General features: G+C 51.1%; 2 protein-coding genes across 2 annotated transcripts; both read right to left on the bottom strand.

Annotated features, from left to right (window-relative positions):
• Nucleotides 1-3,493: 3,493 nt before the first annotated feature.
• Nucleotides 3,494-7,154, bottom strand: LOC140468449 (cystatin-B-like). Its single transcript, XM_072564540.1, has 3 exons — nucleotides 7,039-7,154; nucleotides 5,728-5,829; nucleotides 3,494-4,116 (listed from the first exon to the last, which is right to left on the bottom strand). Exons 1-3 carry the CDS (start codon nucleotides 7,111-7,113, stop codon nucleotides 3,985-3,987), a joined length of 309 nt encoding a protein of 102 aa, XP_072420641.1. The 5' UTR covers nucleotides 7,114-7,154; the 3' UTR covers nucleotides 3,494-3,984.
• A 4,717-nt stretch (nucleotides 7,155-11,871) lies between these two features.
• On the bottom strand, nucleotides 11,872-14,888 carry LOC140468448 (cystatin-B-like). Its single transcript, XM_072564539.1, has 3 exons — nucleotides 14,771-14,888; nucleotides 13,329-13,430; nucleotides 11,872-12,494 (listed from the first exon to the last, which is right to left on the bottom strand). The coding sequence occupies exons 1-3, from the start codon at nucleotides 14,843-14,845 to the stop codon at nucleotides 12,363-12,365; spliced, it is 309 nt and encodes a 102-aa protein (XP_072420640.1). The 5' UTR covers nucleotides 14,846-14,888; the 3' UTR covers nucleotides 11,872-12,362.
• Between the last annotated feature and the right edge of the window lie 2,642 nt (nucleotides 14,889-17,530).

Below are 17,530 nucleotides of genomic sequence, written 5' to 3'. Positions count from 1 at the left end.
TTTAGATCCTTCCTGGCTACCTTATAACTCTCAATTGCCCCAACTGAACCTTCACGCCTCATCTTTACATCGGCCGCCCTCTTCCCTTTCACAAGGGATTCCAATTCCTTATTAAACCACGGCTCCCTCACAAGACCCTTTCCTCCCTGCCTGACTGGTACATACTTATCAAGGACACCCAATAGCTGCTCCTTGAACAAGCTCCACATATCATTTGTGTCCTTCCCTTGAAGCCTATTTTTCCAATCCACACATCCTAAGTCATGCCTCACCGCATCATAATTTCCCTGCCCCCAGCTATAACTCCTGCCCTGCAGTGCACACTTATCCCTCTCCATCACTAGAGTAAAAGTCACCGAGTTGTGGTCACTGTCCCCAAAGTGCTCACCTACCTCCAGGTCTATCACCTGGCCTGGTTCATTACCTAGAACCAAATCCAGTATGGCCTCACCTCTTGTTGGCCTGTCTACATATTGTGTCAGGAAACCCTCCTGCACACATTGGATAAACACCGACCCATCTAACGAACTCGAGCTATAGCTTTCCCAGTCAATATCTGGGAAGTTAAATCACCCATAACAACCACCCTGTTACTTTCACACTTCTCCTGAATCATCCTCGCGATACTTTCCTCTACGTCTCTTGGACTATTAGGAGGCCTGTAGAAAACTCCTAACAGGGTGACCTCACCTTTCCTATTTCTAACCTCAGCCCAAACTACCTCAGATGACAAGTCTTCCTCCATCGTCCTTTCCACCACTGTAATACTATCCTTGACAAGCAATGCCACACCTCCCCCTCTTTTACCCCGACCTTTGACCCTACTAAAACATTTAAACCCTGGAACCTGCAATAGCCATTCCTGTCCCTGTTCTACCCATGTCTCTGTAATGGCCACAACATCGAAGTCCCAGGTACCAACCCACGCTGCAAGTTCACCTACCTTATTTCTTATACTTCTGGCATTGAAGTATACACACTTCAAGCCACCATCCTGTTTACCGGCACCCTCCTTCGAGATCGATGCCTTGTTCCAAACCTCCCTACACTCAAGGTCCTGTACCCTAAAGCTACAGTCCAGGTTCCCATGCCCCTGCAGAGTTAGTTTAAACCCTCCCAAAGAGCACTAGCAAACCTTCCCCCAAGGATACTGGTGCCCCTCAGGTTCAGGTGGAGATCATCCTGTTTATAGAGGTCCCACCTTCCCCAGAAAGAACCCCAGTTGTCCAGAAACCGGAATCCCACCCTCCTGCACCATCCCTGTAGTCACGCATTTAATTGTTCTCTCTCCATATTCCTCGAATCTTTATCACGTGGCACGGGTAATAGACCAGAGACAACAACTCTGTTTGTTCTAGCTCTGAGCTTCCAACCTAGCTCCCTAAAAGCCTGCCTAACATCCTCACCCCTCTTCCTAACTATGTCGTTGGTGCCAACGTGGACCACGACCTGGGGCTGCTCCCCCTCCCCCTTAAGGACCCGGAAAACACGATCAGAGACATCACGTACCCTTGCACCTGGGAGGCAACATACCAAACGTGAGTCTCTGTCGCCCCCGCAAAAACACCCTTAGTGCAGTACTCCCTTAGTACTGACCCTCTCATAGTGAGGCACTCCCACTGTACTGACTCTTCGATGGTGCGACACTCCCTCAGTACTGACCATCTGACAGTGCAGCCCTCCCTCGGTACTGACCCTCTGACAGTGTGGCACTCCCTCATTACTGACTGTCCAACAGTGCGGCACACCCTCAGTACTGACCCTCTGACAGTGCAGCCCTCACTAGTACTGACCCTCTTACAGTGCAGCACTCCCTCAGTACTGACACTCTGACAGTGCAGCACTCCCTCAGTACTGACCCTCTGACAGTGCAGCACTCCCTCAGTACTGACCTTCTGACAGTGCAGCGCTCCCTCAGTACTGACCCTCTGACAGTGCAGCACTCCCTCAGTACTGACCCTCTGACTGTGCAGCACTCCCTCATTACTGACTGTCCAACAGTGTGGCACTCCCTCAGTACTGACCCTCTGACAGTGCAGCACTCCCTCAGTACTGACCCTCTGACTGTGCAGCACTCCCTCAGTACTGACCCTCTGACAGTGCAGAACTCCCTCTGTACTCACCCTCTGACAGTGCGGCACTCCCTCAGTACTGAACCTGTGACAGTGCAGCACTCCCTCAGTACTGACCCTCTGACAGTGCAGAACTCCCTCTGTACTCACCCTCTGACAGTGCGGCACTCCCTCAGTGCTGACCCTCTGACAGTGCGGAACTCCCTCTGTACTGACCCTCTGGCAGTGTAGCACTCCCTCAGTACTGTCCCTCTGACAGTGCAGCACTCCCTCAGTACTATTCCTCTGGCAGTGCAACACGAACATTTTATTCTGCCTGTACTGTGCTATTGAAACACTTAGTTCTGTCTAGTTCTGTCTCATCTATGCAAGGTTGTTTCAGGGTACTAAAGCCCTTACATAACAGGTTAATCTGAACAGAAAGAGGAAAATAAGATATCACATTTTTTTCAGGAGTATCCTTTTCAGATATTCATTCTCAATGAAGTGTCACGCTATCTGATATTTTTTTCCTCTGAAATTTTTATTTATTGCAAATGCATACTTTCTTCTTGAAAATATATCTTAATGTACATGTACATTTAATGAAGCCATTCAGATCTATGCTCTCTTCACTTACAGAGACGTTAAGCCTTGACGTGCACCATTCTCTATATTTGCATACAACCACTTGACATTTAGCTGAGACTTCAGCAAGGTCCAACTGAGTTTTATTGAAAATTATACTCCTCTGACATGAATAAATCGTTATGGATCTCTAAAGGTAATGAAGCCATTCAGATATATACTCTCTTTACTTACAGCATCACTCTCCCTTACCATTAACTTCTAACTGAAATGACTGTTTCAGTTATGGCTTTGTGATGCTTTTGCAAGACTGATCACCCAAACCTCTTTTCCCGTTCTGACAGTCTGAGAAAAGTCGACACAAACTCTCACGGTGTCGAGACTTTGCAAAAGATTCTCCTGAGCTGGGGTTTTCCTGCACATGAGCAGACTTCTCTTCCGCTGGGCTAACCCAGTCTTTCTACTCTGAAAACACGGTGGTTCAGAACTGTATTCGACCTGTTTGTGAGTCTTGGTCTTTTTCCCTGTATGTCATCAAACTGTCACCTTTACTACATCAGTTATCACCATAGATACCTGACATGTCGAAGGTCATGGGACTAGTTGGAAATGATACCTTTAGTACACCGATCCAGATGACTGTCTGACCATTAAAAAATAGCCTTTCACAGAACTGCAATCCACACCTCTATTTCAGCTCGACTACAAAATCCAACTGACAAATGATCATCTGTCAGACACCACCTTCCTTACATTCAGACAGAAGCTGGTATCCCGCAGGGCACTCAGCAATTGATTCTCGAATCCATCTGATCTCACTTCCAAAATTGAAAGAATCATTGGCCACAAGTAAATGCTTCAGAATGCTTTTATTGAATGCTTTGCGATGTGGTTACAGTTGAAGTGTCGAGTCACTCTAGGTAAGGGGATTCCAAGGGCAGCCTGCCCTATCATGGGAGCTGGTCAGATCTTCTGATGTCCTTTAGCGAGTTAGATTGCTCTGGGGGTGCACAGCAAGATCCCATGAGCACGGCATTAAGGCTTTTCTAGCTGGAGATGTTTTGTGAGAACGGTGAAGTGGGTTTTTGTGTGGGAATCATTAATCCCGTGGAGCATTCGTCATAAACACCGAGCTAACATTTGTTGCCCTGTTACTAATTGGTCTGGAGAAGGTTATAGAGAGTTGCCTTCTTGAAGCACTCCAGTGTATTTGGGGGAGGGACAGCTGTGAGGCAGGGAGAGTCCAGTGGTCAGGAGGGAAAGGGAGGCAAAAAGCAGCGAGTTTGTTGATAAATGGTATTTGAGCGTGAGGGGAGAGTGACACAGGCAATGCGCTGGCTCTCTCCTAGAAGTACTCAATCTCATCAAGCAGCCTCTTGTCCGTTTGGATGCTGACCAGTGACACTCTCTCACCAAAATGGAGCAGTGGCTGATACACCCTCATGTGTACGCATTCATCAGGATCCCCAACCGCAACCTTCAAAATAAAAAGACAGCAATAAGTTGATGAAGGAGATTTCTCACAGAAACTCTGAGAACACCCCCCCCTCGAGACAGTACAGCACTCCCTCAGTACTGAACCTCTGACAGTGCGGCACTCCCTCAGTACTGACCCTCTGACAGTGCGGCACTCCCTCAGTACTGACCCCATGACAGTGCGACACTCACTCAGTATGGACCCTCTGACAGTGCGGCACTACCTCAACACTGACCCACTGACAGTGAAGGGCTTCCTCAGTACTGCAGCACCAGCTCTGACAAATCTATCTTTTTCACTTACTATGTTTATTCCTGACATCCCCCCGTATCTCTGTATCCTCTTCCAGCCCCAGGAATACTCCCTATCTCTGTAACCTCCTCCAGCCCCTGCACCCCTTCCCTATCTCTGAAACCCCTTCCAGCCCCTACATCCCCTCCCTATCTCTGTAACTCCCTCCAGCCCCTAAACCTCCTCCCTACCTCTGTAACACCCTCCAGCTACTACACCCCCTCCCTATCTCTGTCACACCCTCCAGCCCCGACACCCCCTCCCTATCTCTGTAACCCCCTCCAGCCCCTACACCCCCTCCCTATCTCTGTAACCCCTCCAGTCCCTACACCCCCTCCCTATCTCTGTAACCCCCTCCAGCCCCTACACCCCCTCCCTATCTCTGTAACCCCCTCCAGCCCCTACACCCCCTCCCTATCTCTGTAACCCCTCCAGCCCCTACACCCCCTCCCTATCTCTGTAACCCCCTCCAGCCCCCACACCCCCTCCCTATCTCTGTAACCCCCTCCAGCCCCCACACCCCCTCCCTATCTCTGTAACCCCCTCCAGCCCCTACACCCCCTCCCTATCTCTGTAACCCCCTCCAGCCCCCACACCCCCTCCCTATCTCTGTAACCACCCCCCTCCCGTCCCTCCCGAGTAACCCATGAGCTCATACATTTCCACCCATCTCTCTCATCATTTACTGGGGGGGGGGAGCATTACAGAAATCTGTGATCAAATATACCCCAAATAATGTATCCCAGTGACGTGAGACATTGGTTCATTGAAATAACTGAGAAACCGAATGAAACAGAGTGCAAACTTCAAACACTGAACAGAGTGAGTTTTCCCAATGACGTGATCTCAATATTCATTGAAGGAGGGAACAATAAGACTTTGAAGGAGTGAACAGTGAAGTGTGGTTGGATTGAGATGTGAAGTAGGAACACGAGAGGGAAGATTGTGGTCAGGATGTCAGTAGATTGGATAGCGGCAGAGAAGGTATCACGGAGTGCAGCAGGAAGGGGGGGTTGTCTGATACAGAGTTGGAAGATGTGAGTGCGAGGGTCGATGTGTAAGGATGAGGTGAGAGAGAAATGACTGTGACAGCGGATCCCAAAGGCAGGAATAGCGATAAGCAGGAAGGACAACATCCTGGTGGGTCAGTACATAGAGGCACTCTGGACACAATCAGATCCTGAGTGAATCGCACAGCAGGCTCCAGGGACTGAATATTCACAGCACTTTGTCATTTATCTGGTTTGTAGACAGAGCTTTTGGATGGATTCTGTGAGGATAAAACTGTCAGAGGAATACAGGGTGTATGTATTTACAAACCTTGATGAAGTAATTTGTTCCAGCAACCACTTGTGAGCGATATGAGATTGCGCGATAAACATTCAGAGATCGATTCAACTTTTGCTCAACTGCAGACTTCAACTGGGGACAGACACAGTGGAGTAAAACAGAAAATGTCAGCATTAGTGAAGGACACACTCATGGTCATAGGGTCAGTACTGAGACAGTGCCGCAGTGTAAGAGGGACAGTATTGAGGGAGTGCCACACTGTCAGAGGGTCAGTGCTGAGGGAGTGTTGCACTGTCAGAGGGTCAGTACTGAGGGAGTGCTATGCTGTCAGAGGGTCAGTACTGAGGGAGTGTTGCACTGTCAGAGGGTCAGTACTGAGGGAGTGCTATGCTGTCAGAGGGTCAGTACAGTGGGGGGGTGCCACACTGTCAGAGGGTCAATACTGAGGGAGTGCCACACTGTCAGAGGGTCAGTACTGAGGGAATGCTGCACTGTCAGAGGGTTAGTGCCAATGGAGCACTGCACTGTCTCAGGGTCAGTACTGACTACCTACTTCTCTGTGTGATAACGATTTAAAAGGGTTTTGCCAGGGTTGGAGGATTTGAGCTGCAGGGAGAGGCTGAACAGGCTGGTGCTTTTTTCCCTGGAGCATCAGAGGCTGAGGGGTGACCTTCTAGAGGTTTTTAATATTATGAGGGGCATGAATAGGATAAATAGACAAAGTCTTTTCCCTGGGGTCGGGGAGTCCAGAACTAGAGGGCATAGGTTTAGGGTGAGAGGGGAAAGACATAAAAGAGACCTAAGGGGCAACTTTTTCACTCAGAGGGTGGTACGTGTATGGAATGAGCTGCCAGAGGATGTGGTGGAGGCTGGTACAATTGCAACATTTAAGAGGCATTTGGATGGGTATATGACTAGGAAGGGTTTGGAGGGATATGGGCCCGACGCTGGCAGGCGGGACTAGATTGGGTTGGGATATCTGGTCGGCATGGACGGGTGGACTGAAGGATCTGTTTCCGTGCTGTACATCTCTCTGACTGTGTGACTAAACCAACCCACAGGCAGTGTTGTAAGTTGAGCTGTTGCCAACGTCTTGAAGGAGGAACATTTTTCTCTCAATCACATCGTTCCAAGGTTTCACCAATTCATTCTAACTTTACTCCATTCCGGGACCATGCCCTACATGAATGTCATGTGAAATCTGTAACTCACGGCATTATCTTGAAAACGAGCACCCCTGTTTCATCAAAGCCTCAGCGGTATCCCGGGCTGGTGAAATGTGGAGTGGATTGGTCTGGTTTGTTCTACAGGGTAAGGTGGATATGGAGAAAGGTTACTTACTGACTCGACAATATCCTGAATCTCAGAAGTGACGGCTGCAACATCAGATGCACCACCCGTTTTTACTGATGCCATTCTTGTTGTCTCTGTCCCACTCTCTCGCTACCTCTCCCTCCGTTTCTCCAATTCTGCATTTATACAGTCTCCTTCCTCCTTCAGCTCCTCCCCTCAGTGAGGAGGCCATTCGACAGGGAAATCACTCCCACTCTCAGAGCTCCACCCTCAGTCTTACAGCATTTGTTCAGTTCTCCAACCTGGAGAGTGGGGGATAGTGCTGATTCCTGTGTGAGAGAGATTGCCTCACCCCCTCCTTCCTTCTGTCTCAGACAGGAAAAATTCCCTCCTTACATTTCCTACTACCTTCAGCTTTGAATTTCCTGTAACTTTAATGATGACGATTGGAGCTGGAAATAGACTGAACCTTTTTAGATTAGATTTGGTGCCCCTTGAGGATCAGTGTCTGGCTCCTGGTTGGGAACAGACAAAGTGCCGTCAACTCTGACTTAATGTATTCCTCTCCCAAGGAACCATGATGGGCTGAATGGCTGTCTTGCACCTTCCATCAGGGAGAGAATGATAGGTTGTCCCTGATCAGTCATTGGGTCACAGTGTCCCTCATTCCCTGGATATGAATGAACTGGGCTTCAAAATGTCGACAAGACACTTAATGCACGGTGAGAGACGACATCGTAGACCAGCTCCAAAGTTGTGCTCTGCCCTCAATAATGGGTCTCCGACAGTGCGGCACTCCCTCAGTACTGACCCTCTGACAGTGCGGCACTCCCTCTGTACTGACCCTCTGACAGTGCAGCACTCCCTCAGTACTGACCCTCTGACAGTGCGGCACTCCCTCAGTACTGACCCTCTGACAGTGCAGCACTCCCTCAGTACTGACCCTCTGACAGTGCGGCACTCCCTCAGTACTGACCCTCCGACAGTGCAGCACTCCCTCAGTACTGACCCTCTGACAGTGCGGCACTCCCTCAGTACTGACCCTCTGACAGTGCGGCACTCCCTCAGTACTGACCCAACAACAGTGCAACAATCCCCCAGTACTAAACCTCTGACAGTGCAGCACTCCCTCAGCACTGATCCTCTGAGTGCAGCACTCCCTCAGATCTTACCCTCTGACAGTGCAGCACTCCCTCAGTACTGACCCTCTGACAGTGCAGCATTCCCTCAGTACTGACCATGTGACAGTGCAGCCCTCCCTCAGTACTGACCCTTTGACAGTGCAGCACTCCCTCAGTACTGACCCTCTGACAGTGCCGCCCTCCCTCTGCACTGACCCTCTGAGAGTGCAGTACTCCCTCAGTACTGACCCTCTGACAGTACAGCACTCCCTCAGTACTAACCCTCTGACAGTGCGGCATTCCCTCGGTACTGACCCTCTGACAGTGCAGCACTCCCTCTATACTGACCCTCTGACAGTGCGGCATTCGCTTGGTACTGACCCTCTGACAGTACAGCACTCCCTCAGTACTGACCCTTTGACAGTACAGCACTCCCTCAGTACTGACCCTCTGACAGTGCAGCACTCCCTCTATACTGTCTCTCTGACAGTGCAGCACTCCTCGGCACTGACCCTCTGAGAGTGCAGCACTGCCTCTGCACTGACCCTCTGACAGTGCAGCACTCGCTCAGTACTGTCCCTCTGACAGTGCAGCTCTCCCTCAGTGCTGACACTCTGACAGTGCAGCACTCCCTCAGTACTAACCCTCTGACAGTGCGGCACACCCTCAGTACTGACCCTCCGACAGTGCAGAACTCCCTCAGAACTGACCCTCTGACAGTGCGGCACTCCCTCAGTACTGACCCTTTGACAGTGCAGCACTCCCTCAGTACTGACCCTCTGACAGTGCCGCACTCCCTCTGCACTGACCCTCTGAGAGTGCAGTACTCCCTCAGTACTGACCCTCTGACAGTACAGCACTCCCTCAGTACTGATCCTCTGACAGTGCGGCATTCTCTTGGTACTGACCCTCTGACAGTACAGCACTCCCTCAGTACTGACCCTCTGACAGTACAGCACTCCCTCAGTACTAACCCTCTGACAGTGCAGTACTCCCTCTATACAGACCCTCTGACAGTGCGGCATTCTCTCGGTACTGACCCTCTGACAGTGCAGCACTCCCTCTATACTGTCTCTCTGACAGTGCAGCACTCCTCGGCACTAACCCTCTGAGAGTGCAGCACTCGCTCAGTACTGTCCCTCTGACAGTGCAGCACTCCCTCAGTACTAACCCTCTGACAGTGCGGCACTCCCTCAGTACTGACCCTCTGACAGTGTGGCACTCCCTCAGTACTGACCCTCTGACAGTGCGGCACTCCCTCAGTACTGTCCCTCCGACAGTGCAGCACTGCCTCAGTACTGACCCACCAACAGTGCAGCAATCCCTTAGCACTGACCCTCAGACAGTGCAGTACTCCCTCAGTACTAAACCTCTGACAGTGCAGCACTCCCTCAGCACTGTTCCTCTGAGTGCAGCACTCCCTCAGATCTTACCCTCTGAGAGTGCAGCACTCCCTCAGATCTTACCCTCTGACAGTGCAGCACTCCCTCAGAACTGACCATCTGACAGTGCAGCCCTCTCTCAGTACTGACCCTCTGACAGTGCAGCACTCCCTCAGAACTGACCCTCTGACAGTGCGGCACTCCCTCAGTACTGACCCTTTGACAGTGCAGCACTCCCTCAGTACTGACCCTCTGACAGTGCCGCACTCCCTCTGCACTGACCCTCTGAGAGTGCAGTACTCCCTCAGTACTGACCCGCTGCCAGTACAGCACACCCTCAGTACTGACCCTCTGACAGTGCGGCATTCCCTCGGTACTGACCCTCTGACAGTGCAGCACTCCCTCTATACTGTCTCTCTGACAGTGCAGCACTCCTCGGCACTGACCCTCTGAGAGTGCAGCACTGCCTCTGCACTGACCCTCTGACAGTGCAGCACTCGCTCAGTACTGTCCCTCTGACAGTGCAGCACTCCCTCAGTACTTACCCTCTCAAAGTGCAGCACTCCCTCAGTACTGAGCCTCTGACATTCCAGCACTCCCTCAGTACTGACCCTCTGACAGTGCAGCACTCCCTCAGTACTTACCCTCTCAAAGTGCAGCACTCCCTCAGTACTGAGCCTCTGACATTCCAGCATTCCGTCAGTACTGACCCTCTGACAGTGCAGCACTCCCTCAGTACTGACCCTCTGACAGTGCAGCACTCCCTCAGTGCTGACCCTCTGACAGTGCGGCAATCTCTCAGTACTGATCATCTTACAGTGCAGCACTCCCTCAGTTCTGACCCTCTGACAGTGCGGCACTCCCTCAGTACTGACCATCTGACAGTGCAGCACTCCCTCAGTACTGACCCTCTGACAGTGCAGCACTCCCTCAGTACTGACCCTCTGACAGTGCAGCACTCCCTCAGTACTGACCCTCTGACAGTGCGGCACTCCCTCAGTGCTGACCTTCTGACAGTGCGGCACTCCCTCAGTACTAACCATCTGGCAGTGCAGGACTCCCTCAGTACTGTCCCTCTGACAGTGCAGCACTCCCTCAGTACTGACCCTCTGACAGTGCGGCACTCCCTCAGTGCTGACCTTCTGACAGTGCGGCACTCCCTTAGTACTAACCCTCTGGCAGTGCAGCACTCCCTCAGTACTGTCCATCTGACAGTGCAGCACTCCCTCAGTACTATTCCTCTGGCAGTGCAACACGAACATTTTATTCTGCCTGTACTGTGCTATTGAAACACTTAGTTCTGTCTAGTTCTGTCTCATCTATGCAAGGTTGTTTCAGGGTACTAAAGCCCTTACATAACAGGTTAATCTGAACAGAAAGAGGAAAATAAGATATTACAATTTTCCCAGGAGTATCCTTTACAGATATTCATTCTCAATGAAGTGTCACGCTATCTGATTTTTTTTTCCTCTGAAATTTTTATTTGTTGCAAATGTATACTTTCTTCTTGAAAATATATCTTAATGTACATGTACATTTAATGAAGCCATTCAGATCTATGCGCTCTTCACTTACAGAGACGTTAAGCCTTGACGTGCACCATTCTCTATACTTGCATACAACCACTTGACATTTAGCTGAGACTTCAGCAAGACCCAACTGAGTTTTATTGAAAATTATACTCCTCTGACATGAATAAATCGTTATGGATCTCTAAAGGTAATGAAGCCATTCAGATATATACTCTCTTTACTTACAGCATCACTCTCCCTTACCATTAACTTCTAACTTAAATGACTGTTTCAGTTCTGGCTTTGTGATGCTTTTGCAAGACTGATCACCCAAACCTCTTTTCCCGTTCTGACAGTCTGAGAAAAGTCGACACAAACTCTCACGGTGTCGAGACTTTGCAAAAGATTCTCCTGAGCTGGGGTTTTCCTGCACATGAGCAGACTTCTCTTCCGCTGGGCTAACCCAGTCTTTCTACTCTGAAAACACGGTGGTTCAGAACCTGTATTCGACCTGTTTGTGAGTCTTGGTCTTTTTCCCTGTATGTCATCAAACTGTAACCTTTACTACATCAGTTATCACCATAGATACCTGACATGTCGAAGGTCATGGGACTAGTTGGAAATGATACCTTTAGTACACCGATCCAGATGACTGTCTGACCATTAAAAAATAGCTTTTCACAGAACTGCAATCCACACCTCTATTTCAGCTCGACTACAAAATCCAACTGACAAATGATCATCTGTCAGACACCACCTTCCTTGCATTCAGACAGAAGCTGGTATCCCGCAGGGCACTCAGCAATTGATTCTCGAATCCATCTGATCTCACTTCCAAAATCGAAAGAATCATTGGCCACAAGTAAATGCTTCAGAATGCTTTTATTGAATGCTTTGCGATGTGGTTACAGTTGAAGTGTCGAGTCACTCTAGGTAAGGGGATTCCAAGGGCAGCCTGCCCTATCATGGGAGCTGGTCAGATCTTCTGATGTCCTTTAGCGAGTTAGATTGCTCTGGGGGTGCACAGCAAGATCCCATGAGCACGGCATTAAGGCTTTTCTAGCTGGAGATGTTTTGTGAGAACGGTGAAGTGGGTTTTTGCGTGGGAATCATTAATCCCGTGGAGCATTCGTCATAAACACCGAGCTAACATTTGTTGCCCTGTTACTAATTGGTCTGGAGAAGGTTATAGAGAGTTGCCTTCTTGAAGCACTCCAGTGTATTTGGGGGAGGGACAGCTGTGAGGCAGGGAGAGTCCAGTGGTCAGGAGGGAAAGGGAGGCAAAAAGCAGGGCGTTTGTTGATAAATGGTATTTGAGCGTGAGGGGAGGGTGACACAGGCAATGCGCTGGCTCTCTCCTAGAAGTACTCAATCTCATCAAGCAGCCTCTTGTCCGTTTGGATACTGACCAGTGACACACTCTCACCAGTATGGACCAGTGGCTGATACACCCTCATGTGTATGCATTCATCAGGATCCCCAACCGCGACCTTCAAAATAAAAAGACAGCAATAAGTTGATGAAGGAGATTTCTCACAGAAACTCGGAGAACACCCCCCCCCGAGACAGTACAGCACTCCCTCAGTACTGACCCTCTGACAGTGCGGGACTCCCTCAGTACTGACCCCCTCCCGTCCCTCCCGAGTTACCCATGAGCTCATAGATTTCCACCCATCTCTCTCATCATTTACGGGGGGGGGGGAGCATTACAGAAATCTGTGATCAAATATACCCCAAATAATGTATCCCAGTGACGTGAGACATTGATTCATTGAAATAACAGAGAAACTGAATGAAACAGAGTGCAAACTTCAAACACTGAACAGAGTGAGTTTTCCCAATGAAGTGATCTCAATATTCATTGAAGGAGGGAACAATAAGACTTTAAAGCAGCGAACAGTGAAGTGCAGGTTGGATTGAGATGTGAAGTAGGAACACGAGAGGGAAGATTGTGGTCAGGATGTCAGTAGATTGGATATCAGCAGAGAAGGTATCACGGAGCACAGCAGGAAGGGGGTTGTCTGATACAGAGTTGGAAGATGTGAGTGCGAGGGTCGATGTGTAAGGATGAGGTGAGAGAGAAATGACTGTGACAGCAGATCACAAAAGCAGGAATAGCGATAAGCAGGAAGGACAACATCCTGGTGGGTCAGTACATAGAGGCACTCTGGACACAATCAGATCCTGAGTGAATCGCACAGCAGGCTCCAGGGACTGAATAGTCACAGCACTTTGTCATTTATCTGGTTTGTAGACAGAGCTTTTGGATGGATTCTGTGAGGATAAAACTGTCAGAGGAATACAGGGTGTATGTATTTACAAACCTTGATGAAGTAATTTGTTCCAGCAACCACTTGTGAGCGATATGAGATTGCGCGATAAACATTCAGAGATCGATTCAACTTTTGCTCAACTGCAGACTTCAACTGGGGACAGACACAATGGAGTAAAACAGAAAATGTCAGCATTAGTGAAGGGCACACTCATGGTCATAGGGTCAGTACTGAGAGATTGTCGCAGTGTAAGAGGGTCAGTACTGAGGGAGTGCTGCATTGTCAGAGGGTCAGTGCTGAGGGAGTGTTGCAATGTCAGAGGGTCAGTACTCAGTGTGTGCCACACTGTCAGAGGGTCAGTACTGAGGAAGTGCCACACTGTCAGAGGGTCAGTGCTGAGGGAGTGCTGCACTGTCAGAGGGTCAGTACTGTGGGAGTGCCGCACTGTCAGAGTATCAGTGCTGACGGAGTGCTACACAGTCAGAGGGTCAGTACTGAGGGAATGCTGCACTGTCAGAGGGTCAGTACTGAGAGAGTGCTGCACTGTCAGAGGGTCAGTACTGAGGGAATGCTGCACTGTCAGAGGGTCAGTACTGAGAGAGTGCTGCACTGTCAGAGGGTCAGTACTGAGGGAATGCTGCACTGTCAGAGGGTTAGTGCCAATGGAGCACTGCACTGTCTCAGGGTCAGTACTGACTCCCTGCTTCTCTGTGTGATAACAATTTAAAAGGGTGTTGCCAGGGTTGGAGGATTTGAGCTACAGGGAGAGGCTGAACAGGCTGGGGCTGTTTTCCCTGGAGTGTCGGAGACTGAGGGGTGACCTTATAGAGGTTTTTAATATTATGAGGGGCATGGAAAGGATAAATAGGCAAAGTCTTTTCCCTGGGGTCGGGGAGTGCAGAACTAGAGGGCATAGGTTTAGGGTGAGAGGGGAAAGACATAAAAGAGACCTAAGGGGCAACTTTTTCACGCAGAGGGTGGTACGTGTATGGAATGAGCTGCCAGAGGATGTGGTGGAGGCTGGTACAACTGCAACATTTAAGAGGCATTTGGATGGGTATATGAATAGGAAGGGTTTGGAGGGATATGGGCTGGGTGCTGGCAGGCGGGACGAGATTGGGTTGGGATATCTGGTCGGCATGGACAGGATGGACTGAAGGATCTGTTTCCGTGCTGTACATCTCTCTGACTGTGTGACTAAACCAACCCACAGGCAGTGTTGTAAGTTGAGCTGTTGCCAACGTCTTGAAGGAGGAACATTTTTCTCTCAATCACATCGTTCCAAGGTTTCACCAATTCATTCTAACTTTACTCCATTCCGGGACCATGCCCTACATGAATGTCATGTGAAATCTGTAACTCACGGCATTATCTTGAAAACGAGCACCCCTGTTTCATCAAAGACTCAGCGGTATCCCGGGCTGGTGAAATGTGGAGTGGATTGGTCTGGTTTGTTCTACAGGGTAAGGTGGATATGGAGAAAGGTTACTTACTGACTCGACAATATCCTGAATCTCAGAAGTGACGGCTGCAACATCAGATGCACCACCCAGTTTTACTGATGCCATTCTTGTTGTCTCTGTCCCACTCTCTCGCTGCCTCTCCCTCTGTTTCTCCAATTCTGCATTTATACAGTCTCCTTCCTCCTTCAGCTCCTCCCCTCAGCGAGGAGGCCACTCGACAGGGAAATCACTCCCACTTTCAGAGCTCCACCCTCAGTCTTACAGCATTTGTTCAGTTCTCCAACCTGGAGAGTGGGGGATAGTGCTGATTCCTGTGTGAGAGAGATTGCCTCACCCCCTCCTTCCTTCTGTCTCAGACAGGGAAAATTCCCTCCTTACATTTCCTACTACCTTCTGCTATGAATTTCCTGTAACTTTAATGATGAGGATTGGAGCTAGAAATAGACTGAACCTTTTTAGATTAGATTTGGTGCCCCTTCAGGATCAGTATCTGGCTCCTGGTTGGGAACAGACAAAGTGCCGTCAACTCTGACTAACTGTATTCCTCTCCCAAGGAGCCATGATGGGCTGAATGGCTGTCTTGCACCTTCCATCAGGGAGAGAATGATAGGTTGTCCCTGATCAGTCATTGGGTCACAGTGTCCCTCATTCCCGAGATATGAAAGAACTGGGCTTCAAAATGTAGACAAGACATTTAATGCACGGTGAGAGACGACATCGTAGAACAGCTCCAAAGTGTTGCTCTGCCCTCAATAATGGGTCTCCGACAGTGCGGCACTCCCTCAGTACTGACCCTCTGACAGTGCAGCACTCCCTCAGTACTGACCCTCTGACAGTGCAGCACTCCCTCAGTACTGACCTACTGACAGTGAAGCACTCCCTCAGTACTGACCCTCTGACAGTGCAGCACTCCCTCTGTCCTGACCCTCTGAGAGTGCAGCACTCCCTCAGTACTGACCCTCCGACAGTGCAGCACTCCCGCAGTACTGACCCTCTGACAGTGCAGCACTCCATCAGTACTGACCCTCCGACAGTGCGGCACTCCCTCAGTACTGACCCTCCGACAGTGCGGCACTCCCCCAGCCCTGACCCTCCGACAGTGTGGCACTCCCCCAGCACTGATCCACTGACAGTGCGGCACACCCTCAGTACTGACCCTCCAACATTGCGGCACTCCCCCAGCACTGACCCTCCGACAGTGCGGCACTCCCTCAGTACTGACCCTTAGACAGTGCAGCACTCCCTCAGTACTGACCCTCCGACAGTGCGGCACACCCTCAGTACTGACCCTCCAACAGTGCGGCACTCCCCCAGCACTGACACTCCGACAGTGCAGCACTCCCTCAGTACTTACCCTCAGACAGTGCAGCACTCCCTCAGTACTGACCCTCAGACAGTGCGGCACTTCCTCAGGACTGACCCTCAGACAGTGCGGCACTCCCTCAGTGCTGACCCTCTGACAGTGCGGCCATCCCCCAGCACTGACCCTCCGACAGTGCGGCACTCCCTCAGTACTGACCCTCCGACAGTGCGGCACTCGCTCAGTACTGACCCTCCGACAGTGCGGCACTCCCTCAGTACTGACCCTCCGACATTGCGGCGCTCCCTCAGTACTGACCCTCCGACCGTGCGGCACTCCCTCAGTACTGACCCTCCAACAGTGCAGCAATCCCTCAGTACTGACTCTCTGACAGTGCGGCACTCCCTCAGTACTAACCCTCCGACAGTGCGGCACTCCCTCAGCACTGACCGTCCGACAGTGCGGCACTCCCTCAGTACTGACCCTTAGACAGTGCAGCACTCCCTCAGTACTGACCCTCTGACAGTGCGGCACTCCCTCAGTACTGACCCTTAGATGGTGCAGCACTCCCTCAGTACTGATCCTCCGACAGTGCAGCACTCCCGCAGTACTGACCCTCTGACAGTGCAGCACTCCATCAGTACTGACCCTCCGACAGTGCGGCACTCCCTCAGTACTGACCCTCCGACAGTGCGGCACTCCCTCAGTACTGACCCTCCGACAGTGCGGCACTCCCTCAGTACTGACCCTCTGACAGTGCGGCACTCCCCCAGCCCTGACCCTCCGACAGTGTGGCACTCCCCCAGCACTGATCCACTGACAGTGCGGCACACCCTCAGTACTGACCCTCCAACAGTGCGGCACTCCCCCAGCACTGACCCTCCGACAGTGCGGCACTCCCTCAGTACTGACCCTTAGACAGTGCAGCACTCCCTCAGTACTGACCCTCTGACAGTGCGGCACACCCTCAGTACTGACCCTCCAACAGTGCGGCACTCCCCCAGCACTGACACTCCGACAGTGCAGCACTCCCTCAGTACTTACCCTCAGACAGTGCAGCACTCCCTCAGTACTGACCCTCTGACAGTGCGGCACTCCCCCAGCACTGACCCTCCAACAGTGCGGCACTCCCTCAGTACTGACCCTCAGACAGTGCGGCACTTCCTCAGTACTGACCCTCAGACAGTGCGGCACTCCCTCAGTGCTGACCCTCTGACAGTGCGGCCATCCCCCAGCACTGACCCTCCGACAGTGCGGCACTCCCTCAGTACTGACCCTCCGACAGTGCGGCACTCGCTCAGTACTGACCCTCCGACAGTGCGGCACTCCCTCAGTACTGACCCTCCGACATTGCGGCGCTCCCTCAGTACTGACCCTCCGACCGTGCGGCACTCCCTCAGTACTGACCCTCCAAAAGTGCAGCAATCCCTCAGTACTAACCCTCCGACAGTGCGGCACTCCCTCAGCACTGACCGTCCGACAGTGCGGCA

The sequence above is a fragment of the Chiloscyllium punctatum genome, chromosome 47, assembly GCF_047496795.1.
Source record: "Chiloscyllium punctatum isolate Juve2018m chromosome 47, sChiPun1.3, whole genome shotgun sequence".
NCBI lineage: Eukaryota > Metazoa > Chordata > Chondrichthyes > Orectolobiformes > Hemiscylliidae > Chiloscyllium > Chiloscyllium punctatum.
This window is presented reverse-complemented; position numbering and strand designations above follow the sequence as displayed.

What these genes read in the sequence shown, in the direction of transcription:
- LOC140468449 (XM_072564540.1), bottom strand. Translation starts at nt 7,113, where the DNA reads ATGGCATCAGTAAAAACGGGTGGTGCATCTGATGTTGCAGCCGTCACT. An exon ending in TTCAGGATATTGTCGAGTCA is followed by an intron (nt 5,830 to 7,038) that starts GTAAGTAACCTT and finishes GTCTGTCCCCAG; the next exon opens with TTGAAGTCTGCAGTTGAGCA. An exon ending in GAACAAATTACTTCATCAAG is followed by an intron (nt 4,117 to 5,727) that starts GTTTGTAAATAC and finishes TTTATTTTGAAG; the next exon opens with GTTGCGGTTGGGGATCCTGA.
- LOC140468448 (XM_072564539.1), bottom strand. Translation starts at nt 14,845, where the DNA reads ATGGCATCAGTAAAACTGGGTGGTGCATCTGATGTTGCAGCCGTCACT. An exon ending in TTCAGGATATTGTCGAGTCA is followed by an intron (nt 13,431 to 14,770) that starts GTAAGTAACCTT and finishes GTCTGTCCCCAG; the next exon opens with TTGAAGTCTGCAGTTGAGCA. An exon ending in GAACAAATTACTTCATCAAG is followed by an intron (nt 12,495 to 13,328) that starts GTTTGTAAATAC and finishes TTTATTTTGAAG; the next exon opens with GTCGCGGTTGGGGATCCTGA.